Raw genomic sequence first — 26,660 nt, 5'->3', positions numbered from 1 at the left:
ACAGTCAGAGACTCAGATAAACCTTTGTATGTCACAACAGTAACAACACAACGGTATGCTGACCCAAAACAATTCACTTTACAAGGATGAAAGATGCACAGTGCATGGGAAATCTAGAGATGTGTGGTGGAAGTGTGGTTTGGTCGGAGATAGAGCACGAATGAACGGCCATGTGCTCATGTACCCCCTGTCTATTAGGTCAGAAAAGTAATATTTAAACAGTAAATAATACATTTTTGGCGAATGCAATGTAGTCTATATGTTTTGTGGGAGTGTTGAATACACAAAAGCTAAGGCACTGGTGTCGTACTTCTGGTTTACCGGAACGGGGTTCAACTCCCTGCAGTGCCCTGCTCAATGTGTTGTATTTACCGGAAAAATTTAGTGTTGCGGAGGATGAGAAACATTAGCAAAAATTGCGGAAATTGCGGAAATGGAAATTGCGAAATTGCGCAAATGGAAATTGCGCAAATGGAAATTGCGGAAATTGCTATAAGTTATAGCCCATGTTTTTTGAAATTTTGAAGAAAAAAGTTATCCTCGTTTCTCATCATTTTGGACCATGGGCTGGCTATGACATAATTATTCTGTTGATACAGGAGTATGTATTGAATAGTTTGTTCAATATCGCGTTCAGCCATTACTTCCGACAATTATGCAGCAACACCTCCTCATCCTGTCGTCCCTTCACAATAAAGTGTCTCCCCTTTACCTCCCAATGCTACACATTTTACCCAGGTTATTAACATGGAATAGGTGTAACTTAACATTGTGGGAGAGAGCAAAGCAGCGAGTGAGCGAGAGAGCCAAGGGAGGTGGGGGGTTAACTGACGCCTGGCGGGTCAGTTGGAGCTCGGAGGTCCCCCTGAGGGTGGAGTACCAAATTCAGGAATCAGGACACATGCACAGACTGCAGCACCGCCTGAACAAAGTGGTGGTGTAGTGATGTCACAGTGTATTGTGTGTGATGTCAGCCCTGAACTCGCCTATTTAAATTGTGAAAACATCATTTAGAAAAGTTTTTTTAAGGGTTCCAGAAAGAGTCTGCAAGGTCTTTCAAAGACAGAGTGAGTGAGGGAGGGAGTGAGTGAGTGAGTAAAAAAATCACACCAGTCACCTGTGTGAATCATTATACATCATCATACATGTTATACATCATCTTATTAGCCGATTTGCTCGTCTACATATGGGCGTAAATTATCAATGGCATATTTGCATTTAATGTTCGGATTGCCACAAATCTATGTCATATTTGAGGCACATAGGACCTAATTTCTCCTTTCATTGTCAATGGCAAATATGAGACGTGTGGGGACAAAAGCTGTATATGTGATTGTTAGCTGATTTGCTCGTCTACATATAACGTAAATGTTCCCTTCATTGTCAATGGCATTTAGTGTTTGTGTTGCCACAAATTTACGTCATATTTGAGGCACATATGACCTTTCTCCTTTCATTGTCAATGGCAAATATGAGACGTGTGGGGACAAAAGCTGTATATAGGAGCGCCCCTCAAAAATAGGCTGAAAAACACCTAAACTCAATCCCATCGCAGTCCATAACAACCTTTATGAGAATACACCACTGCTCCTGTGTAAGGTACAGTATGAGGTCTCCCCAGATTCCGGTCAGCTTCACTGAGCATCCATATGGCTATGGCTACCTTCATGAATACGCAAAGACAGGCCGCCCGCAATGACCCGGACTGCCAAATGCAGAGCAAAGGCCAGATCCCAAATCACAGAATTTGTGATTTGGCCAAAATGAGATGATGTATAATGATTTATGATGATGTATGAACTATGATGATAAGAGCGCCCTCACTCTCCACCACATCTCAGAGGCAAATGTTACTTTGACTCCACTACAATTATTTGAAAAGTGAAAACTTTACTTTGTAGATTTGGATTTCTATTACAAAACATACAGTTACATACAGCATTCCTATACCTACTTCTTCAGCCCTATATATTTCGGCCATTTGAAAATGCAGAGCTAAACACTCATTGGCCCACTGGCCCTCAATGTGTGTTTATTTCTGTCTTCAAGCAAGACGAATGTGTCACCCAGATCATGTTAATATTACAGACAGCTGACTGAAACATTCTCTTCTTGTGAATCCAGACTACAGACCATTGTCAACAGTAGAGGGCGTCAAAGCTCACGGACTCACAAGGTACATTTTCCCTCCTCACAATATGGAACGCATAGTTATGGTTCAGAACTTCAGAAATCAACATGATTAAATATTTAAGTCATTCTTTATTACCGTATACCGGTATGTTTATGTTCCGGTGTGTGGTGTGGTTATGGTCCGAGAGGGCGTTTTTCTCATAATTTCTGACAGACTCAGCCACTAGTCTTTCAGCAACGTGGTTGCCATGTCTGCTTAGCGACTTAGCAAAGCAACTTTGGGGCTTGTTTCTAAAAGGTAGCCTCTGTTGCTTATTTTGGGCTTGCTTTATGTTGTTTAAAAAAACAGTGGTTCTCAAAAATCTTCATGTCAAGGAAGGGAATACTCTCCCCCCACCTGAAAAAAAAAATCCACGCTGCGTTTTGTTACTCGCTTATGGTTGCTTATTTATTTCTCTCGCAAGATCTGGCAACACTGCTAAACAGGAGAGTGGAGAAGGGATTGGTTATTTATTGTGTACTCACCGTACCGTACACAAATACAAATGACAAACGTCTGACCACGACCATGGACTCACATGTAAGTTAACGACCAGATTTGAGACACCTCACACAATTATGACAATCCTGTGGACAAATTAAATCCAAGCTCTATTATTTATAGCCTTCTTTAGAAACTTCGCACAGTGAATGAATTGGCTTGTTATGGAACTAGCTTGTTTTGCTAGCCGTGAGGAGGAACTTCCTTCCTGTGTCTTGACTGAGCTGATCATTTTGATTGATTTAATACTGTTTAATAACAGTTTGCATGGGGAAAATCACAGGAAAGTACAGTACGAGGTCTGCTGAGATGATTTGTAACCCAAGAAAGCCTATGGCTTGTTGTTTCCATTGGGGAATTTGGGGTCCTTGACTCCTTCTTATTCAATCTGTATGTATCTGGTATCTTATCTGGTTAGCTCTGGCATAGCCTATAGTTGAAGGCTATGGACCAGAGCTAGTGTGGTGTATTTTACCACATTAACTGATTAAACTGCTAGAGACAAAAAGGCTGAAAGAGTTTAGAGGAAGTTATAATCTTATAGTCTCATAGTACATTTTAAATCAGTACACATTGCACTCACTTTTACTAGTTTCATAGCGTTCCTCATTATTCTATACTGACAGAAAGTCATTCTTTGAATGTGGAACAATTACTCAGTGTTTAAGTCAGTGACAAAGAGTGACCAACTGGTCGAGAACAATGGTCTTTTCGATTCAGGTGTGAAGTTTGGACATTCCTGTCTCTGAGAATTGAGTCTTACAGACTATATTTACAGTAGTTCTATATGAGTTCTATATGCTGAGTCAAGACATTTTACTTACTTAGCCTAATAATCTGGTTTCATTTATACGGAATTATACGACACTAGTATCTGGTGTGAGACAGTGAGAGAGAGTTTTGTCTTCAAATCTTTATGCAAATTTATTTCTTGAGTTTAAAGTATTTTAAGCAGACCTTGAACTGTGCTTTTTTTCCTGCAAACTGTTAAAGAAGTCATTCAGTCAAAATAACATACAGATGCAGTTCAGGACTCTAAGGGCCGATTCATACTCCTGTTTCGGCGCTGTAGTGCCGAAATGATTTCGGCTCGTCAGAAAATTTCAGTAGCACCGAAGAGCCGACTTTAGGACGGTACCTGCCCCCCCCGAACCTCAAATGACGTCAAATTGTAGGCTCTACAGCGCCGAACCGACTTTTATTCGGCTCTAAAATAGGAGTATGAATCGACCCTTAGGGCCGATTCATACTCCTATTTTACCGCTGTTTCGGCGCTGTAGTGCCGAAATGATTTCGGCTCGTCAGAAATTTTCAGTAGCACCGAAGAGCCGACTTTAGGACGTTACCCGCCCCCCCGAACCTCAAATGACGTCAAATTGTAGGCTCTACAGCGCCGAACCGACTTTTATTCGGCTCTAAAATAGGAGTATGAATCGGCCCTTAGGGCCGATTCATACTCCCATTTCGGCGCTGTAGTGCCGAAATGATTTCGGCTCGTCAGAAATTTTCAGTAGCACCGAAGAGCCGACTTTAGGACGTTACCCGCCCCCCCGAACCTCAAATGACGTCAAATTGTAGGCTCTACAGCGCCGAACCGACTTTTATTCGGCTCTAAAATAGGAGTATGAATCGGCCCTTAGGGCCGATTCATACTCCCATTTCGGCGCTGTAGTGCCGAAATGATTTCGGCTCGTCAGAAATTTTCAGTAGCACCGAAGAGCCGACTTTAGGACGGTACCCGCCCCCCCGAACCTCAAATGACGTCAAATTGTAGGCTCTACAGCGCCGAACCGACTTTTATTCGGCTCTAAAATAGGAGTATGAATCGGCCCTAAGTTGAAGGTTGTAACAGAGTATTGATACTTTTACCTAGGTAAAAACAACTACACCACTGCTTACTACCTATGGTTGCATGTCTCGCCCATGCAGAACGCAGTTAGGTAAGAAATGAACAGGTTCGCAGTGACGAGGCTTCTTGTGGTGTCATCATCACTGATGGGTCGCAGCAGCAGTGTGAGTGACTGTGCTGTGCGTTGCTGCCACCTGCAGGTCATGACCACCAGGCCAGATGACATCTCCAAGCTGTACAGGGAGCTCAGCCTCTACCCCTCTCTGAGCAGGGCCGACGTGGGGCCTGTCATCACCTCTCAGTACGGGGGCAAATACAGCAACGTCTACACAGGTATAGAGACTTGCCCCTTTCGGGACGCTCGGTTACCTTTTCTGAATTTTGGACGGCGGTAACGTAGGGTCCCTTCCTGGATATTCGACTCTCCATGGGAATGATGGGACGCAACTTTACCACTGTCTGTTCACGGAGACCCGTGTGGTCACTTGAGTGTTGATGAAATGTTTCAAAGATGCATGAAGTTGCAGTAGGAGACCGTGGAAACGGGTGCGTCGAAGTTTTGGCTTCTCTGAAATTCTCTCTTCCTCACGTCCCATGTCCCGTCTCCCACGACACAACAGCATTAAAAACGTCCAGCATGTACGCGGTTGGCCAATCAGAGGCAGTAAGTAGGATGTGCAGCTAGCCAGTCTCGGTGCGGGACATGGGAAGTGAGGAAGAGGAAAAAAAATATTAAAAATACTTAACGGCAACGCAGATTAACGCCGCTTCGCACTCGTTTCCGCCGTCTCCTACTGCAACTTTATGCATCATTGAAACATCGCATCAACACTCAAGCGACCACGCCGGTCTCTGTGAACAGACAGTGGTAAAGTTACGTCCTATCATTCCTATGGAGAGTGGAATTACCAGGAAGGGACCCTAGGTTACCGCTGTCCAAAATTCAGAAAAGGTAGCCGAGGCTTCCAAAAGGAGCTAGTATAGAGGTGTGAGTGAGAAATGTACAAAAAATATTTATAGAATGTAGCCTACAATCTGATTATCTAAGATGGAGACTATGATATGCAAATTGCAAAGTAACCCAATTACCCGGGACTACTGTACTATGTCAACTTGCATACCCTCTATATCGGAACTTGTCCCTATATATCTGTTACCCTATCGTAAGTAGTATAACAATAACTAGCTGTTGCTAACATAAAGAATTGGTCTAAGTTTTAATGACATTGATTTGATTTCCCCCAGAATGGAGCCAGCGTGACCTGGAGAGGAATGAGAATGTCAAATTCTGCCGGCAGTACATCGTGTTCCACGACGACAAGTCGGTCGTCTACTCTGGACCGTCAGGAAACTGCACTGAGATCAAGGGAGAGTATGTTCACATTTTACCAGGTCAACCACTTAAACCCTGAATTCTTTCTTGACTGGGGACCCCCTATGGGGTGCATACTTAGTTTAGACTAGTCATTGGTTAGACATAAGGGTTGGGAGAGGGTTAAGGTTAGGTTTAGGTGTGCTGCCCTGTGGGAGGTGAGGGTTTGAGTTTTGCCATAACTATTTATTTTGCCATAAATCAGGTAGCTTTAAGGTACGGCCATGACAGTAATAGTAGGAAAAAAGATAATATTAATCATATTCGGGTATTCGGGTATGTTTCCTATATTCAGTATTTGGTTTTGCCCAAGAATTTCCCTTTCGGTGCATCCCTAAAATAGATGGTTGCAGACAACACACTGACTGAGAAATATTCTTTGTGCTTGTCTTTAATGTCCTCTCAGGTTGCTGAGTAGAGATTCCCCTTCCGGAGACATGAAGGCTGTCGTCAGAGAAGTCTCTGTCAAAGGGGAAGACAAGCAGTTTCTGGAGGTCAGTCCATTTATTTACAAGCACCATTAAGTTTACTTTCAGATCAGAATCGGATTGTTCCCTATGGGAAGCGGTCTGCTTTTGAGCCTATCCAAATAATTAAAAAATGCCTTATTGACTCCACTTTTTCTATCCCAAAACACTATAGGTGAACATGTCCTATACCCACTGTTATTCTACTCTACTAGGGGTGCAACAGTTAATTGGATTATAAATAATATTACATCATTTAATAAAATAATTGATTCTTATTCTGAGCATAATGTCATAGGCAAAGTAAAAAAAATAAAATGGAAGATGGTCAAGCGATGCAATCATGCAACACGTGAGGCTTGTAGATCTGCTAAGGTTTTGCACTAAACCATTGTGAGATAATGTATTATCCATTAACCAATCGGTTAATGGATAAAGTACGAAAAAAAACAACCCTGCACTACTTGATTAATCGAAAAAAGGAATCGTTAGAATAATCGTAATGGAAAATAATGGATAGTTGCAGCAGTTTTCTAATTCTCATGACAGCACAGCACCTCTTATAGCTGCAGTTTTAATAGGCAGTATGTTCATCAGTTTACATGAACACGTGCTAGTATTATTTGTTTTATGACGAGATACAGTGAGACACTTATGAAGCACTTTATTTGTTCTTACCTCCGTATACTGTTGCTCTGTATTTGCCTGCCTTGTATCGCTGCACACAACAGTACTTTTTCATTACCGTACTCTTTTACCTGTAACTCAACTGCTTTGCTGCTCCTTTGTATTATCCCCTGTGTGATAATACAGGCACGGTATCTATCTTATCTATCCTGTGGGATAATACAGGTACGGTATCTATCTTATCTATCCTGCAGATCTGGAGTAAGAACCTAAAGGAGAAGAGCATAAACCTGTCTGCCTTGAAGAAGCACGGCAAGGTCTATGATGATGGTGAGAGACACAGCTTGTCTTCATGTGTAATCATTTTCATTCCCATAACTAGAAGCTCGATCACGGAGAAAATGTATTAAAAAAGAAAAAAAAGAAGGGGGGAAAAAGTGTAACACAGAAACCTGTGGCCTGTAGATTGATGTTACCATAGGTGCGTGTCGCTGTTTGATGACGTTGCGGAACTTGCGTAGAGTGGTCCTAATGGGCTAAAGACATTGAGGGTAGGATAATAAGCCTAGAACCATGGTAGTACTTGAATGACCCAATTCTGATTGTGGTAGATGACAACGTGTTATTTTCACAAAACTGGCTGCGCATGGAAAGAATTAGCCTCGTCCCGGGCTTACTCATCTGCGAAGAGAAAAGCCCAGTCACAATATAAGGCATAGAGTGCATAGCCGGTAATGTCAGTCCGGAACATCCGTCAGATTTATTTCCCCCGGATACAATTTGTTGACCAATCACAACACTTGTTTTCATACGTCATTTCCTTGAGCGGTACTTCAGCCAAATCCCAGCAATGCACTCTCGCATATTGTGCCCAGCGTGAGAAAGGATGATTGATGTGATTGTATCCCTCGCTGTACTGCACGTGAATTTGAAACCTGCAAAAATGGAGCAGTATTTTAGTTGGTAAAGGCGTAGCTGTTTCTGTTAAAACATCCCATCCCTTTGTGTGTTGCAATAGAAAGGTTTGGCTAGAGCCAGACCGGTATATTGGTTAGGTCGATATACTGTATCGGCCATTGTTTGACTTTTATGACAATGTAGACATTTTCAATGAATGCAGTCGTGCTGAACGACCGAGGATGTTTATGAATACCATAAATGATGTTGCTATGTTCACGCTACAGTATGGAAACTAATACTGGAATGGCTTGAGATGTTGAGTTGTTTTTTCTGTCTAAAATGAAAATGAACAAAAGACAAAATGGCACAGCTTTGTGCTCGGCTATACATCAAGTAATCGTTCACATTTTTTTCAACCACTAGAGGGCATCATTACTGTGTACGTACTGTACAAATGTTCACGTCTATGGTACTGTACTGAAAAAGGGTATCTGTGTGTTTGCAATGAAATGCAAGGTGTGGAAAGTATAACTACTCAAGTAATAATTTGAGGTTCTTTTACTTTACTCTGGTATTTCCTTTTCTACTCTACTTCATCTCAGATGCCAATATTGTACTTTTTACTCCACTAGAAGTATTTAAACTGCTAGTTACTTTATGGATTTTGATTATTATTACATAACATGCATGAACCACTTCAGCCCTGTTTAAACATTGGCTGATGTACAAGCTTCCAATGTGCCGCGATGCATTGTGACTGAGCTATTTTCAAAAGACACACAAATTAATATCTAAAAAGAGCTTTTAGTGTTAAATTTCTCTTTTAAATGTCCTACTGTCCCACATTTCTGTGTTGTTCTGTTGTCACCAGACCAGTTTGGCTGTCTGGTGTGGTCCCACTCTGAGACACATCTCCTGTACATTGTGTTGTTTGTCTCTAGACCAGTTTGGCTGTCTGGTGTGGTCCCACTCTGAGACACATCTCCTGTACATTGTGTTGTTTTCTCTAGACCAGTTTGGCTGTCTGGTGTGGTCCCACTCTGAGACACATCTCCTGTACGTGGCAGAACGGAAAAGACCAAAGGCTGAGTCCTTCTTCCAGGTGACTATCACATGCACTCGCTTTCCATAGAGCACCGAAGTCTGATCATCACATTCCCCCCACAAATAAAACAAATGAGACCCTTACGGGTCCATTTGGTTTTATTTTATGCTCCCAAGAGTTAAATTATTGTTAAAACATGTGCATTGTTTAATTTACAAGAAGTTAATACAATTAGAGAATGTAGAAGAATTGTTATTTTGATCAATGTTTGCCAACATCAAGCAAACAAAAGAGGCTAAATCTCATCAAATGGTGGTTTCGGCTCAAATGGCAAATTAATAATGAAAAGGGTTATACCTCTCCACTACATGTCGGTGGCAAATATAGTACTTTTCACTTGACCAAGAGAAATGACGACCAAGCATTCGTAATTAATTTAATTTTCTGTTTTTAGACAGAGTCACCAGAGTCGTCCTCTACTGGAGATGAGGAGGACACTCTGAAAATGGGGAAGAAAGAAGAAGCCACAAAGGTCTGTATTTTTAAGTCAACCCCCCGCCTCCCGGATACATTTAAGATCACATCTAACGGTTTGCTTATGGTACAGTATGTGTTTACCATTGTGCTCCAACAGGGGGAGCAGTTTGTCTTCCACGAGGACTGGGGAGAGGCTCTGGTCAGTAAGAGCTGTCCGGTGCTCTGCGTGCTGGACATTGAGGGCAGCAATGTCTCCGTGCTGGAGGGAATACCTGAGGACATTTCCCCTGGACAGGTCAGGTCTACTTTGGTCCTCTAGTGCAGTGATGTTCAACCAGTGGTCCTTAAGGGGGTCTTCAGTTAAATGATGGAGAGTTTCTAACCAAATGGACCCTTATAGTTCTTTTTAAACTCCCAACATGGCATGGAATTGTGAAAAAATGTTATCCAAAGACAACAAAATAGTTTTGGGTCTGCGAGGCTAAATCTTATCAAATGGTGGTCCGTGCCTCAAAAGCAGAAGCCTCCCTTGATATGAAAAGGGATGAAAGCCACTGCTCTATTGTTGTTCACTATGATCCTGATCCATGTATCAGTTTGCACTGTGTACATTAACCAAAGTTGGAGGCAGACAAATTGAAAGTAAACACTATAAATATGGAGGTTTCTGGTCCACTACAGCGCTATGCTAGATTGTTGTGTATTTGTACTAAGTTCTCTCTCTCTCTCTCTCTGTGTGTCGGCAGGCGTTTTGGGCTCCTGGTGACACAGGTGTGGTTTTTGTGGGCTGGTGGCACGAGCCGTTCAGACTGGGCCTCAAGTACTGCCCCAACAGGAGGTGAGCCATGTGGAGAGAGGAGTTAAACAGAGAAGAGTACTGTAAAAAAAAAAAACCCAAACCACACTGGTAGGGACTCCTTGGGACAAAACCGTTTTAAGGTCAACCACACCAATGCAACTCAATGAGTTGCTTTGATGTAGTTGACCTTAAAAACCATCTCCTCCCGTCTCTACCCTTTGGTGTGGTTTGGGCTTTAGGCAAGGGGTGTCTAGCTCAGTGGTTTCTAAAGCAATTCTTTTGGAAAATATATTTCTAAAGAATTTCATGAATAAAATAATAATAGTGTGTGTGTGTGTGTGTGTGTGTGTGTGTGTGTGTGTGTGTGTGTGTTAAGAAATAAGAAGCACTGAAAGTGGCAGATATACGAGCTCACAACACGTCGTATAATAATGTCTCTTTTGGGTCTAGAGCTAAAAGAGTTTGGTGTCCAATCTGGCAATGATGTGTGGTAAAGGAAAAATAAATAAACACAAAGTAAAAAAGTTAATTGACAAAGATATTTGATTTAAATCTTCAGCCGCTCTCAATCAATCCCCTTTCAGTTACAGTAATGGCATAGCTAGTGGACATCTAACCATGGTGATTATGACAGTTGTGTGAACACTTCACATGTGGAAAGTCATCTGACTCTAAATCTAAGGCCAGCTAAGGGAGGAATTGAAACATTCTGTGGTGAGAATCGTTTAGCTTGAAATCCCCGATCTTCCCCTTTTTTTGCGTCAACAGGTCATCTCTGTTCTATGTGGATCTTACAGGAGGGAAATGTGGTAAGTATACAGTACTCTGTTCTGTTTTAAACCCATTTCAGACCTGTGACTCGAGTCACCTTAGCTTTTAACCACATTATTTAAAACTTTAGCTGTTGAAAAATGGCAGATCTACAAGCTCAGCGTGGCACCGAGTGCCACGATACGAGCCTGTAGATCTGCTATTTTTGAAAGATCGTGAAAATGTGTGCATATCTTTTAAATTTTAATATATATTCTTTCACATTTTTCTGAACGTTTTTAACTCAAATATTTGCTTCTAGTCCTTGGAACAACGTATTTTCAGATGGGGGTCGGCGGCCAATTACATATAATTTTTGGGGTCCTTGGAGTGTAGTTGGAGAACCACTGATATAGGAACATAGGTTTTTCAGAAAACTATGTCAAAACTTTTTGGACTCTGTCTCAGGTCTTAATAGGTTATGTTTACCATCGAGCATCTAAGTCCTATAATCTAATACTGACATTATCTCTGTCGTGTCCTTTTTTAGAACCGCTGTCGTCGGGCACCAGTGCGGTGTGCTCCCCGAGGCTCAGTCCAGACCAGTGTAGAATCGTCTACCTGGAGTGTGGCGTCTACGGTCCACACATGCAGTGCAGCAAGCTTTGTATGGTAAGACCAGGTGAACGCCTGTGTTCTGAAAAAGTACATGACACCACCCTTTGCATGGAGGATACAGAATGGGTGTTAAATCGTTAGTCCCAACAAACACTCAACGCATTAACAGTTCACCATCACATTCGGGGCTCCCGAGTCGATTTTGTAAAAAAATATAATTTGTAATCGACTAAATTGATTACCGGTATTCTGATTTACCTCCATGTATTACACAGTACTTTGTTGTACAATGGTGGCATACAAAATTATAAAAAATAGCATAACGGTGAGCTGGTAGATTTTCACTAATCACACATTTATCATAATCGAGGTAAAAGGTTGAAATAATTGTGACACTGATTTGATAGCCGTAGTAGTAGCCTTTCGATCGAAGACATGGCTGGCCACGATGGATAATAGATTAAAGAAGAATGTGGAAATTGATCATCTTTCACATTTCTTTTAAGATGTATTTTTTGTGGATTTCATTTTTAATTTTTTATAGAGGGATAGGTATACAGTAGGCTGACAGGAAATGGGGGGGGGTGACATGCAGTAAAGGCCGTCGGGATCGGGAGTCGAACCCGCGGCACACTGCCAGACTGGATTACCAGCCACGGTGCCCAGACGGCTACGCCAGCCGCCCCGGCCATCTGTCACACTTCTGCTGCAGGACGTTAACCCGACTGGGCATTGTAAAGATGGCTGTAGACTCGAGTTTTATTAGCTGGTTTTATTATTAAGACAAATAAAATGTGTCATGGCCAGGTTTTATTAACACATTAATAGATTATAAATTATAGATTTTGAACTAAATGTAACTGCCGCGATGCAATAACTAATGAATAGCTGGAAAGGGTCAAATATTTGTGAATACTTTGTGAAGAGGATTGTATTTAATTTGTTCCCAGTATGACTGGTACACTAAGAAGACCTCAGTGGTTGTAGATGTGGTGGCAAGACCTGGGCCAGGTATGTTTTTCTTTTAATTGATTTAAAATATTATTGGCAAAAATGCATATTATGACATCAACATATTATTTATTTTGTACATAACTTTCCAAAGGATAAAACAGTGGTCCGGGCGACCACCTGTGGTCTTTGAGAGGTTTCCTGGAGTTCCCCAGCTAGATGATGGAGAGTTGGCAACCAAATGGACCATTATTAGATCTTGATGGTGTAAAATAGTTTTTCATTTTACGCTCTCAAGAGTGCAATTATTGTTAAACATCTGCATTACTTAATTTGGATTTAATTGACTTAAGTCTACATAATTAGAAGTAGAAGAATTGTTATTTTGATCGTTTGCCTGTTATCTCTCCTATGGTACCACATCAATACAGCATGGAATTGTGGACAAAATCTTATCCAACCAACAAAAACAAAATATTCTACGTTTTGGTTTTGAGAGGCTAAAATCTCTTCTAATGGTGGTTCAAATGCAGAATAAATATTGGACCTTGATATAAAAAGGGTTGAAAACCACTGGTCTATATACGAACACAATTGAGGGAAGCCGGGCAGGGAGGGTGAAATTTGTCACTGCACGACGTACTCCAACGGGCTGGTGCAGCACCATGTCGGCAGGGAACCAAACCAAACCCACCTCACCCCTGCCCACTTTGACATGCTGGACTGGCTTAGGGTCGACTACAGTGTACAGCATCTTGCAATGGGTCTGGTCCACAAGATTCGATACACCACCAAGATACCCATGTACCTGGCTAAATACTTCCTTAATGTTAAAGAAGTCCACACCCACAACACCAGAGGGAGTGCAACAAACCATGTGCAACCCAGATTCGGCACAAACAAGGGACTAAATTATTTTCGCTCCTATACCACCAAAAAGTGGAACGCCCTACCAACAGTCATTAAGACATTAAGACACAATCCCTTGACTCCTTCAAAACCGCTCTCAAAGGGCACCTACGGACGGCTGCAATTCGAAACTGGCCCCCGTAAAATCTGAATCCATCCCCCCCCCCCCCCTTTTCCCCTCATTATATCTTTATTTCCCTTTTTACCTCTTTCATGCTCTCATTATTGCGAACGCAGTGAACACTTACTATGAGACCTAGCAGATCCTGTCTGTCTGTCTGTGTTTCTGTCCTGCTATACGTCCAAATATGGAGTGTATTGCATCAGCAATCACTCAGCTCCATATATGGGCACAGAAGGGGCCAGGTCCACATATACAGTAACAGCGGGACAGACACACAGACAGACAGAGAGACAGACATGATCTGCAGGGTCTCGGCTGCGTTCGCTTCCCGCATTTGCGCGTCTTACTGGTTTAATTACTATTCTCTGCCTATCGGGTCGCAACTCCAACGGCTCTGTCTCACGTGGCTCAAGTTTGCTTGAGACGGCGGGCCTCCGTGGTGCCCTAGTCCATACAGTTGTATATAAACAAGCACCCCATCAGTGCCCATCCACTCCCAGGCTCAGCAAAAAAGGGAGTCCCCTTGGTTGGGACTAGTAGGACGGAGGGGGCTCCTCGCTGGCAGGTCAGTCGGTAGCATACAACAGCAGTGGCAACATACAAATGTATGTGGTGAGGAATTCATTGGCATAACGACTAAAGACGGAGGGGTAAAAAGCAAAAAAGGAAAACAATGCCGTCTTCAGATTCCAGACTGATTTTTGGATTCCACAGAAGCCAGTGTGTCTTCTATGGAAGCGTGTTTCGCTTGTAAATCGGCTGTTTTCGATTATTAATTCAAGATTGGAGCATTTGAAGTTGTCAAACTAGCAAAATGTTCAAAAAGCATCTTCCATTAAAGCGTAATAGTCCCGGATATTTCATATGAACGCAAAGGTTAAAGCCTCAATCTGTGATTCCTTCTCCTGTTTGGCAGTAGTAGTATGTACAGTAGAACATAACAATTTCATTTTACATATTGTGTTAATTGTTTTAGAAATCAATGCTGTGCTAGGGTGTGTGAGTCGGGGGATTCCTTTCACACACTGCACATTTAGGACATACAAACATTGTGTGTGTGTGTGTGTGTGTGTGTGTGTGTGTGTGTGTGTGTGTGTGTCTGCAGATGGTTTCGCTGGAATCTACAGCTCTCAGTTGTCCCCTCAGTGCTGGTCTGCAGACAGCCAACGTGTCCTCATCGCCTGTCCCCAGCGCAGCCGCAAGGTACAGTGGCGTAAAGCAGTGGTTCCCAAAGGGGTCCTTGAGGGAGTTCCAGGGGGTCCCCGACTCCCCAGCTAAATGATAGTTAGGAACCGAATGGACACTTATGGGTCCATTTGTACACTCTCTGAGTTAAATGAAAATGTTATTTTATGCTTTGTATTTCGGCTACATTGAAAATGAGGGCTTGCCCCTCAATTGTACTCCGAGTTTAAATAAAGGTTATGATGAAATGAACTTTGATTTTACAATATACACTGGGGTCCCAGAGATAGAAACTGTTAAAAGCATAAAAATCTTCTTTTATGGGCGGTCGCTGGCATATCTTTTCTAATGGGGGTCTGCTTGCTAATGAGTGTCAATTTGGGGGTCCTTGACATGACAAAGTCTGGGAGCCACTGGCGTAAAGTACTGTACTTAAGCACAATTTTCCAACACTTTTACTTCTACTCCACTACATCTTGGATCCAAATATTGTACTTTTAGTTTTACTCTTTATTTTTTTTACTATTATTTGAAAACTTTAGTTACTTTGTAGATTTGTAATACATTTTGTATTATTCCAAAACATGCAGTAACCACTTCAGCCCTATATACATTTTGCAATTTGAAAATTGCTGATCTAGAAGCTCACTGCCATTTTCAAAAGATGTTTTTTGTACATTTGAAAGCTTGTGTGCACAATGAGTGCTTTCTACTTTTCGTACTTTAAGTACATTTTGAAGCAAATACTTTTACTCAAGTACATATTGCATTTCGGACATTTACTTGTATAGTATAGTATATTGCCGTATTAATACTTTTACTTAAGAGTGTACGTATATGGCCTAACTCACACCTTCGCAACAGATTGATGTATGCTTGTTGTGTGAGATGTATAGCTGATGCAAGCTCGCAATGCATTTCCAATGTGAGTCACATGGTTTGACACAACATTTGTGTTGTGTGAGGGGGGGCTGTCGAAACACAGCCGAAAGCCGTACAACACAAATGTTGTGTCAAACCATGTGACTTCCATTGGAAATGCATTGGGGCAAGATGTATCACACCCTTTGTATACATCTAGCATACATCAATGCTGTATGCTAGATTGAAAGGTGTGAGGCGGGCCTAAGAGTGTACCTTTTCCCACCAGTGCCAACATTACAACAGTTACCAGGAAAACCAGCCTGTTACTGTGGCTTAAAGGGACACTTCACCCTTTTTGCAAAAAAATATATGTTAATGGCGTTTAGAAGCTTTAGAACACTTTCCTGGGGGTCTTTATGTGTGTAATATGTGGTTTTAGATATTTTAGATTGTAGCAGTGAGCCTGTTGTCTCTGATGTCATGGAAACTGGGCTCACTTCCTTCCTGGACTACATGTTGTCTCAGTAAGACAGCTCTCCCCCCTATCCACAAGGAGGAGCAGTGCACCAAATAATTATGGGAATTGTAGTCCAGGAAGGTAGTGAGACCAGTGTCCATGACATCAGAGCCAACAGGCTCACTGCTACAATCTAAAATATCTAAAACCACATATTACACACATAAATACCCCCAGGAAAGTGATCTAAAGCTTCTAAACGTCATTAACATATATTTTTTTGCAAAAAGGGTGAAGTGTCCCTTTAAGCCTCTGGAACTCTTCTCTGTTGCTGCATGTTCTTTCTTTGTCATAATTGCTGACGTATGTCTTTAGTCAGTCTGTGTTTTTTAATCTTCTCTTTTTTTTGTCTTTTTATAGGACCTGCTGCTGATAGATACGACCACAGGGACCGTCGCCTCTCTCACTTCCAGTGAGTCAATGACACTGCATCAGCCTTCCTTCTTTGCACCACACTGACCACAGACACTCAGGCCCCGATGGTCGCGGACACATTTTTTTATGGGTCCCTTTATTTTTATATTTCCTACATTTTAAACATTCCCAAATTCAATTATGTTTTTCAGTAATTTCACGAAAGGAAAGAGGTCCCGCACACTTGTAGAGCAGCAGTTTTTTCAGCTGAGTGACAACGTTTCGGTCTAAACGACCTTCATCATCATCACAGAGATTTTTATTTATTTATTGGATCACCATTATTTACTGAGTCACAGCAGCTATTCTTCCTGGGGTCTTAAACATATCATCATTAAAACATGTCTTCCATATTATTACATACATTCACATTCATCCAACACAACAGTACAACTCATGATCCGTCTACTAAATTTGATAGCTAGCTCCACAGTACAATCAAATCTTCAACATTGATAATAATGTAAATATACATTGTAATGGGATATATAGCTCATATGCATCGCCTTCACATCTCTTGAGTGAACAAAAACAACTTCAGCTTCTTCTTAAAACTTGCAGTTATCCTCATGAACAAAAAACATAGGTAAAGAGTTCCATGCCACCATTGCGCTGTAATGGACTGTTCTTTGTTTAACATTTGTTCTACATGAAGGCAGCAGGAAATTACCCTCTGATGACTGCCGAGTAAAGTAACGATGTATCTGAGAACAATGATGCATTATTGCTGGGGTTGTAGTTGTGGTGATGTTTTTCACAAAACACAGTAATGAATAATCCAACCTACTTTTTACACTTAACCACACTAGATCACTGTTCATTGTACTTTTGTTACTCTTGTTCGATATGGGCATTGAAGCACTATACGAGCTGCTTTGTATTGGGCCACCTGTAATCTGTTCAAGTTACTTTCTTTTGTATTGGACCTAAATGGGATAACAAAAATGCTTGTACTAATTGTTTGGTTAGGTATTTAGGCAAGTATTTCCTACAATGTTTTATAGCACCTGTACCTCTGCCCTTTTTTTCTTTTTTTACCATTTCATCTATCTGATTATTCCAGGACATTTTACATGCGTACATCGCAACGGTGGCATGTTTTAAAATAAAGGCAGATCATTCACAAAAATAGAAAATAAATAATCGTGACAGCCCTGCCACCCCCACACCTCCATCCCCTGCAGCAAATTGAACCCTGTTGTTCACGTTGCGTTGTCATTTATCTGATTCTATCAGTGCAAACTGTGTGGTGTTGTGAGTAGATGGAGAGTCTAATGATGTCCTTGTTGTTTTGCCGACAGAGTCTGACATTGGAAACTGGTGCCTGCTGAACATCCAGAGAGACTTGATGGTGATCAGCTGCTCTTCTCCAAACTGCCCACCCAGCCTGGTAAGGAACCTTTAGAGTTAAACGCATGGCCCACCCAGCCTGGTAAGGAACCTTTAGAGTTAAACACATGGCCCACCCAGCCTGCTGAGGAGTCTTTAGAGTTAAACACATGGCCCACCCAGCCTGGTGAGGAGCCTTTAGAGTTAAACACATGGCCCACCCAGCCTGGTGATGAGTCTTTAGAGTTAAACACATGGCCCACCCAGCCTGGTGAGGAACCTTTAGAGTTAAACACATGGCCCACCCAGCCTGGTAAGGAGCCTTTAGAGTTAAACACATGGCCCACCCAGCCTGGTGATGAGTCTTTAGAGTTAAACACATGGCCCACCCAGCCTGGTGAGGAACCTTTAGAGTTAAACACATGGCCCACCCAGCCTGGTAAGGAGCCTTTAGAGTTAAACACATGGCCCACCCAGCCTGCTGAGGAGTCTTTAGAGTTAAACACATGGCCCACCCAGCCTGGTAAGGAGCCTTTAGAGTTAAACACATGGCCCACCCAGCCTGCTGAGGAGTCTTTAGAGTTAAACACATGGCCCACCCAGCCTGGTGAGGAGCCTTTAGAGTTAAACACATGGCCCACCCAGCCTGCTGAGGAGTCTTTAGAGTTAAACACATGGCCCACCCAGCCTGGTGAGGAGCCTTTAGAGTTAAACACATGGCCCACCCAGCCTGGTAAGGAGCCTTTAGAGTTAAGCACATGGCCCACCCAGCCTGGTAAGGAGCCTTTAGAGTTAAGCACATGGCCCACCCAGCCTGGTGAGGAGCCTTTAGAGTTAAACACATGGCCCACCCAGCCTGGTGAGGAGTCTTTAGAGTTAAACACATGGCCCACCCAGCCTGGTAAGGAGCCTTTAGAGTTAAACACATGGCCCACCCAGCCTGGTAAGGAGCCTTAAGCTTTCATCACAACTTACTCACAACTTAAAACAATTTTAGACCGGATGGTAAAATCTAGAAAAATAACTCTTATTCCGGTTTGTGGTTTCCATTTTTTGTTTCCTGCCGTTGCTTTGTTTTGGTCCCCCCCTGTTTGGGTACTTCTGATTCCGGTTTGTGGTTTCCTGCCTGATGACTAATTATAGGGTGCATATGTTTAACCATAGACATAAACGTAGACGCCCTTTCCGGCTCTGGAGCGTATGTGCTCAAGGGAGGGCAAAGCTTTCCCGAGATTCCTTTCGAAGCACCGCGGAAGCATGAGCGTGCGTCACAGAGCGCATGTTCGGGTCTGTAAGTCCCAGAAAATATGCGCTGTGATTGGCCAGTAATCACTTGAGTGGCAGCTTGACGTAACGTGTCTTCCACACTTCCAGCGTACTTCTTCCCCAGTGTAAATTCTTCCACCCCTCCTTCAACACACATCGCTCCAACGAACTGCAGCGGCCAATCTATTTTTTTATATCCACGTGTTTAACCACACACTTTATCTGTTGCAATGTCACTTCCTGTTGCCCAGAGGGTGGGCTTCCTGCCACAGAGGGGTTCCCCAGAGGAAGTGGACTGGGTCACGCTGGAGGAGTCTCAGAGCCACTCAGATATCAGCTGGCAGATCCTGACTTTTGACCCTCCCCCAGACCAAGACAACAGCCAATACCGTAAGACAAACCGTAGACATGCACACGTGCTCAGTGCTGTCTAGTGAGATAAGGTGCTAGAAAACACAATTTAACCCATTAAGTGACTTATAACCTCTATTCAATGGGGCGTGTGTGTGTGTGTGTGTGTGTGTGTGTGTGTGTGTGTGTGTGTGTGTGTGTGTGTGTGTGTGTATGTGTGTGTGTGTGTGTGTGTGTGTGTGTGTGTGTTCATTCTCTAGCTGGTCTGGGTTTTGAAGCCTTGCTGGTCAAACCGACCGAGGTGAAGGATGGAGTGAAGCTGCCTCTCATAGTCACCCCTCATGGTGGGTTTCTGTCATATTGTGTCTTTAGTATAATAATAGGGCATAGTAGTGTAATAATGGGGCATAGTAGGCCATTTTGTGGTGGCCCATTTTATGGTCATCATTCCCCAGGAGTCTGGATGACTTGGTCCCAAGCTTACATCCATCCATCTTCAACCGCTTATCTGTAGTCTGGTCGCAGGGGCAACGGCTCCACCAGAGAGCTCCAGACTGAGTCGATGTGTTTCCTCCAACTGCTCCTTGGTCTGGCCCTGGTCTCCTCCCAGTGGGACGTGCCGCGAGGACCTCCCTAGGGAGACGCCCGAGAGGCATCCTAACCAGATGCCCGAACCACCTAAGCTGGCTCCTTTCCAGGCAAAGAAGCAGCGACTCTACTCTGAGTCGCTCTCGTGTGACTGAACTTCTCACTCTATCCCTAAGGGAGATGCCAGCCACCCGTCGAAGAAAACTAATTCCGGCCGCTTGTATTCGCGACCTTATTCATTCGGTCATGACGCACACTTCATGACCATAGGTGAGAGTAGAAACGATTGCTCTGTAGACGTAGAGCTCTGCCTTCTGGCTCAACTCTCTTTTCGTCTAAACAGTGCGGTACACTGCAATACTGCCCCTGCCGCTCCGATTCTCTGGCTGATCTCCTTCTCTGTCCTCACTCCTCACTCGTGAACAAGACCCTGAGATACTAAATTAGATATTTTTGGAAATCTCTATGGGATATAAAATGAATGGGTTTTCTATCTGTGGCACCACAAAATGGCTGCCACCACTATGCTATTTATTCAATTAATGTTGATGAATTAAGACATTTATTTTGTAAAATGTCATGTGTGTTAACGTTTTTTGTGGTTCGATGATTATGAAAGAAATAGAATAATCTTTTTTTGCAGATTTCATACAGTATGTAAGGTTTAGGGGAGAAAAAAGAATATTCTGTATGTTTTAATTACCTGCAATGATTTACGTGTTGTATCCTGTAAGTCCATGTGGGCGGGGCACCTTTGATGCATGACACAGAAATAAAGAATCCATCTATCTATCTGTACCGTAGGTGGTCCCCATTCTGTGATCGTAGCAGACTGGATCCTGTCCTCCTCTGTGCTGTGTAGGATGGGCTTCGCTATATTAATGGGTGAGTAATAGGCCTGTCACAAATATCTCTAGAAAATGAAGAAAAAGCCTGCACACTCATAGCCACGTTGCAGAAAATGTATTAAAAAGATGAAACCAACGTTTCGACCTGTAAGGTCTTCTTCAGGGAGAGAAGACCATTCCCTGAAGAAGACCTCGTTTCATTTTCTGCATCGTGGGTGTGCTTTTTCTTCATTTTCTATATTTTGCCCAAAGCACCTCACCAATACTGGTGTGCGCCCTTCTCCTGTTTGTCTACAAATATCATCTCTGTCATATGTCCCAAAACTGCTACGTGTCAGGATTCTAATTAAAAAGCATCAAAAGTAGCAGCTCTACAAGCACGGAACGTGTCTCTTGACGCTGCCTTTCGTTCTTGTGTGTGACGCTGTAGCATGATCAAGTGTCAGTAGGGCATTAATTTACGAACAAACACAAGTTTAGAATATGGATATAAAAGATTTCTGCCCGGCAGCAATGATATACCTTTATTACATGTTCATTGTTCAATGTCATCAACACAATTTATCGTCGACTAAAATGTCGTTATCATGACAGTCCTGAAGGCCAATACGTAGCCCCTTTCCCCCTTCCAAACTAGTTGGAAGAGTCAGGGCATTGGTGGTGCACGACTTCAGATATAATATCTTAGACTGCATTTCTGAAGCTCTGAAGAATTACTTCAATTTGTAGTTCACCTCCTTTTCTGAAGAAAAGTTGGGACTTCAGAAGGAGTATGCATTGCTCAAATACAGTGATGTGTACATCAATATATATATATATATATATATATATATATAGTATGTCTCTGAAGAAGTATACTGTAAGTTGAAGATTCCTTGTAAGCTGCTTGCCAGGTGTGAAAGTTGGCCTCTCTGACAGCCGGGGGACTTTCATCCATTGACATACAGAGTACAGACACAGTACCATAATAGGATCAGATTGTGTTTAAGTGGATGAGCAAGGCTCTCACTCTCGGTCTGCAGTGAGCTGTGGCACTAAGATGTTGGAGGAGTGAACCTGCTGCTGTCGCTGCTGTCGTTTGTTTCCAGCTGAACCCATTAAGACGAATGATATTATTTTATCATTATGTTGCATTGAGAAGACACTAGGAGCAGATGGCAGTGGCATCCAAACCTTAGTCATGATCTTTTGATAAAAGAGGCTTTAGGGTGCGTGGTGGCGTTTGAGAAAGAATCATTGACCTATTGAAAAGGCCGCAGTTTTTCATTGTGTTGGGTGACTATGTTGTTTCAGTGAACTATCAGGGCCCCAGCGGTTATGACTGTACTTACTGTATGTGTTTCAGTGAACTATCAGGGCCCCATCGGTTATGACTGTACTTACTGTATGTGTTTCAGTGAACTATCAGGGCCCCATCGGTTATGACTGTACTGTATGTGTTTCAGTGAACTATCAGGGCCCCAGCGGTTATGACTGTACTTACTGTATGTGTTTCAGTGAACTATCAGGGCCCCATCGGTTATGACTGTACTTACTGTATGTGTTTCAGTGAACTATCAGGGCCCCATCGGTTATGACTGTACTGTATGTGTTTCAGTGAACTATCAGGGCCCCAGCGGTTATGACTGTACTTACTGTATGTGTTTCAGTGAACTATCAGGGCCCCATCGGTTATGACTGTACTTACTGTATGTGTTTCAGTGAACTATCAGGGCCCCAGCGGTTATGACTGTACTTACTGTATGTGTTTCAGTGAACTATCGGGCTCCATCGGTTATGACTATACTTACTGTATGTGTTTCAGTGAACTATCGGGGCTCCATCGGTTATGGTCAGGACAGCATCCTCTCCCTGCCTGGCAACGTGGGCACACAGGATGTCCAGGATGTTCAGGTGACAACATGACAAATGCATTACACTGACATTGTTTATGCCAGGTCAGTGTTACTTGGTTTTTCTAAAAAGAAAATCAATAGATAATGTTGTGAATTTAGCTAAATCTGATGTATATACAATATAATTATATCTACACAAGAAAGAAATAAGTAAATCAAGTTTCATTCAATGAAGTATACTATACATTACAGATTATACCGTGTCATAATAATATCCGGGAAGAACCGGGAAAGTCCAAAAATGGTAGATATACAAGCTCACAGCAACTTCATGCCACAAGCTTGTACATCTGCCATAAATTTGTATACCTTTTTTTTTTTTTTTTTTTTTTTTTAATAATTTTGAGAACTACTGATTTGGAAGGTGGCCTCAGGTCTTATTAATGGACTAAGATGCTTTCTTCCTTCCTCATGTCACCAGTTTGCCGTAGAGAGTGTTCTGAGAGGTGGGGGATTTGACGAGCAGAAGGTTGCAGTGTCTGGGGGTTCCCACGGGGGTTTCCTGGCCTGTCATCTGATTGGCCAGTACCCAGGCTTCTATAAGGCGTGTGTGTCGCGCAACCCTGTCACCAACCTGGCCTCCATGATCGGCAGCACAGACATCCCAGACTGGTGCGCACACACACACACACACACACGGGCCTCATACACACATCGTCTGTGTTTCATGTCCGCCTAAATGCTTTTCCAATGGATGTCGCATGGTTTGACCAAACATTTGTTTGATTTCCCCCCATCAAACATAGGTGTTTGGTCAAACCACGTGACCTCCATCTAAGTAGTGAAAATAGCAGATCTATAATAGCAGTGTGAAGATCTACTGTTTTCACTAGTTTGGGTTCCAGACAAACGTCCAATTTCCCTTTTTTGGAGCAAAAAGGTTTGGGAACCACTGCTTGTGAGGACATCAACACACTAGGATATAATCACACACATTTTATGAATATCACACATAACATTTTGCCTAATGCCTAATCTTAACTCTAACCCCAACCAGAATATTTCCCTAACATTAAGGCTACCTCCCCAAACCTTTTTCTAAGCAGGAAATGCAGGCAACTAGAAGATGGCTTTCTGCTTCCCTGTAGGTAGGGGAATCAGCTCTTCAATAATGCAGATGTTGGGCACATGGCACAAACGGACGCTTTGTGCGCAAAAGTCAGAGCCATTCATCACTTAACCTTTCTGTGCACGGTAGGGACGCTGGAGAGACGGGGGCTGAAATTACCTCAAAGGGCACTTTTGGCAAGAAGAAAAAAATAGCGGATCTACAAGCTCACAACGCGTTAAAGGCTTGCAGATCAGCTATTTTCATTTTGGGGCGTGACCCTGCACTCAAATCTATCTATAAATGCACCAAGTCTCTGTATGCCTGTACGTCTGTAACACTACATAACTCGCAAATCGTTCGCCCCCACCCCACAGGGAGTGCAGTGCCCGGTGTCGAGTCGGTCGGACCCATGGTTGTCCAGAACCGCCACTAAGACTCTGGACTCTGGCTCTGGCCCCTGACCAGGCTCCATATATGGAGCTGGCCTGTTTGACATCACAACACACTATATTTTGGCATGCCTGACACATAACTCCATATATATATATAGGATATAAAGGGACACAGGGAAACGGATACAGCAATCTCCATATATGGGCATAAAAGGACACAGACAGCTGGGTGGAGTGCTGGGAGTGGGTACTCTGACATGGGTACAACGGGTATTGCATAGCTGGGTGGGTCATGGATCTCCAACTTCCATCGTTACCGACTCAGTTCTCTACAGCTGGGCACCAGTCTAGTAATGGGGTAACTGTAGGCTTTATACACAACCACTACCTTTTGACTGTGTTTTGTCCAGGTGTCTGGTGGAAGCTGGGTATGAATACACCATTACCTTTTGACTGTGTTTTGTCCAGGTGTCTGTCTGGTGGAAGCTGGGTATGAATACACCATTACTTTTTGACTGTGTTTTGTCCAGGTGTCTGGTGGAAGCTGGGTATGAATACACCATTACCTTTTGACTGTGTTTTGTCCAGGTGTATGGTGGAAGCTGTGTATGAATACAACACTACCTTTTGACTGTGTTTTGTCCAGGTGTATGGTGGAAGCTGGGTATGAATACACCACCGGCTGCCTTCCGACGCCTGCCGTTTGGGAACAGATGCTGCACAAATCTCCCATTAGACACATCGCGCAGGTTTGTGTGGATTCGTGTTCACGACTCTGATATACAGTATGTCCGTCAGTAGCAATATCTCTCTCTCTCTCAATCTCCGTTTCCCAGGTGAAGACTCCAGTGCTGCTCATGTTGGGGGAAGATGACAAGCGTGTGCCCAACAAGCAGGGCATGGAGTACTACAGAGCTCTGAAAGCACTGCAGGTGCCCGTGCGGTGAGTGACAAATTGGACAAATTGGTCAGTATCCTCGGGGACCACAGCCGCTTTGTTTTCAAAAGCGTGAAAGCGAGTGAATCTTGTATTTCGTTAAAATAGTGCAGAGGGGCGTCGCGCCAAATGTGGTGAGGTGTTCTTCGCTGTGTGGTGGACCTTCAAAACATTACCGCAGTGGGTGGGCCACATAGGTTGGTGAACCAATAGGAAGTCGGCGTCGGTTTCCAGCGCTAGTTGGATCCGCCCCTCTATGCCCAGAAAATCACAGGGCTCTTTCAGGCTAATGGGTCAGTGGTTCTCAAAAAGTTAGGATTGATATTTTGAATTGACTATATCATAAATTATATTATTATTACATAACTGAGAAAACTGGGGAAATTCTATACTCTGAATACATACTTATTCCTTTTCAAGCTGGCTTCCCGTTAAGAAGAAAAAAGTCCTACTGAATATGGGGCTGTAAAAAATGCTCACCGGGAGGGCACTCGCGTATTAGTTTGTTTTGCACAGTGCTATATCCGATCTACGGTATATATCTTAGACCCTTAGGCTTTGAGCACAGACATGTGGGTGGGCACAACCACTGTTGTAGATTGTGTAATGCAGGGATTCTCAAAAGTAGAATGGGTCCTTGAGGTGGTTCTAGGGGTTTCCCAGGACATTTGGAGAATTATTTTTTAACACACATCGTCTCTTCAATTGAGCATCCCTGGCACAAAATCTTTTCAGACGGGGCTCCGTGGCCAAATATGTATCAATTTCCTGCATCCTTGACGTGAAAACGTTTAAGAACCACTGGATGGTAACTGGGCCTTTCTCCTTGTTGTCTTTGTGTTTCCTTATGCCCTGCTGCGATGTGCGGTGCTGTGCAGGCTGCTGTGGTACCCAGGGAACAACCACTCCCTGTCCAAGGTGGATGCAGAGTCAGATGGCTTCATGAACATCGCTCTGTGGATGACTCAGCACCTGTGTCACCCCGCTACATGCTAGCGTGCTAAAGCAGCCCGTTGATATAGCGGGGTTGCCATGTGAGAGACCTATTGTTTGCTCAGTGTGCGTGACGTTCAAGCCAAAGCCACAAAGTTAATCACAAAACGCACTACCTGTTCAAACCTGTTCAAACCAATATACTTCTTTCTTTCCTACAAAATAGTTTTTCTATACTTGCCTTCATTATTACCCTGGCAGTAATGCACAAGGTATTGGTTTCAATACAATTCATTGAATAAACTACTGTATGTTCTACTAAAGTACCAGTGTCATGTTTGGCCATACTCCCGCCATGTTCTCTATTCATTAATTTTGCGTGAGTGAGTAGCACACAAATAACATTGGTTTTCAAAATGCATCATTGAAACAGTTTCAATGAGTTGGGTCATTGGGTGCTGTGTAGTGAGAGATATTGATTTGGTATTATAAAGTACATGTCTAAAACATTTTTTTTAAAGCATGTCG

At 43.0% G+C, this 26,660-nt stretch overlaps 1 protein-coding gene across 3 annotated transcripts; it reads left to right on the top strand.

Annotated features, from left to right (window-relative positions):
• The first annotated feature begins 2,616 nt into the window (after positions 1-2,616).
• Positions 2,617-26,449, top strand: LOC308315199 (acylamino-acid-releasing enzyme-like). Of its 3 annotated transcripts, none has more exons than XM_080763058.1 (23): positions 2,617-2,713; positions 4,604-4,856; positions 5,769-5,895; positions 6,302-6,389; positions 7,244-7,319; positions 8,900-8,991; positions 9,389-9,466; positions 9,569-9,706; positions 10,158-10,249; positions 10,979-11,019; positions 11,511-11,632; positions 12,529-12,589; positions 14,668-14,765; positions 16,489-16,540; positions 17,844-17,932; positions 19,389-19,527; positions 19,749-19,832; positions 20,881-20,961; positions 22,729-22,817; positions 23,241-23,431; positions 24,909-25,011; positions 25,099-25,205; positions 26,078-26,449. In XM_080763058.1, exons 2-23 carry the CDS (start codon positions 4,622-4,624, stop codon positions 26,193-26,195), a joined length of 2,301 nt encoding a protein of 766 aa, XP_080619184.1. In that variant the 5' UTR covers positions 2,617-2,713; positions 4,604-4,621; the 3' UTR covers positions 26,196-26,449. The 3 variants fall into 3 exon arrangements, with proteins under 3 accessions (XP_080619184.1, XP_080619186.1, XP_080619185.1); XM_080763060.1 differs by having other exon boundaries at positions 2,623-2,713; positions 4,724-4,856; XM_080763059.1 differs by having other exon boundaries at positions 2,639-2,713; positions 4,548-4,856.
• The last annotated feature ends 211 nt before the right edge of the window (positions 26,450-26,660 follow it).

This window comes from Protomyctophum bolini (assembly GCF_963924005.1).
Source record: "Protomyctophum bolini genome assembly, chromosome: 5".
NCBI lineage: Eukaryota > Metazoa > Chordata > Actinopteri > Myctophiformes > Myctophidae > Protomyctophum > Protomyctophum bolini.
This window is presented reverse-complemented; position numbering and strand designations above follow the sequence as displayed.

Excerpts from the sequence above, each read along its gene's own strand:
- LOC308315199 (XM_080763058.1), top strand. The coding sequence starts at position 4,622 with ATGAACAGGTTCGCAGTGACGAGGCTTCTTGTGGTGTCATCATCACTG. Across the intron at positions 10,250-10,978 it reads AAGTACTGCCCCAACAGGAG|GTCATCTCTGTTCTATGTGG; the intron begins GTGAGCCATGTG and ends TTGCGTCAACAG. Across the intron at positions 16,541-17,843 it reads CGTCGCCTCTCTCACTTCCA|AGTCTGACATTGGAAACTGG; the intron begins GTGAGTCAATGA and ends TTTTGCCGACAG.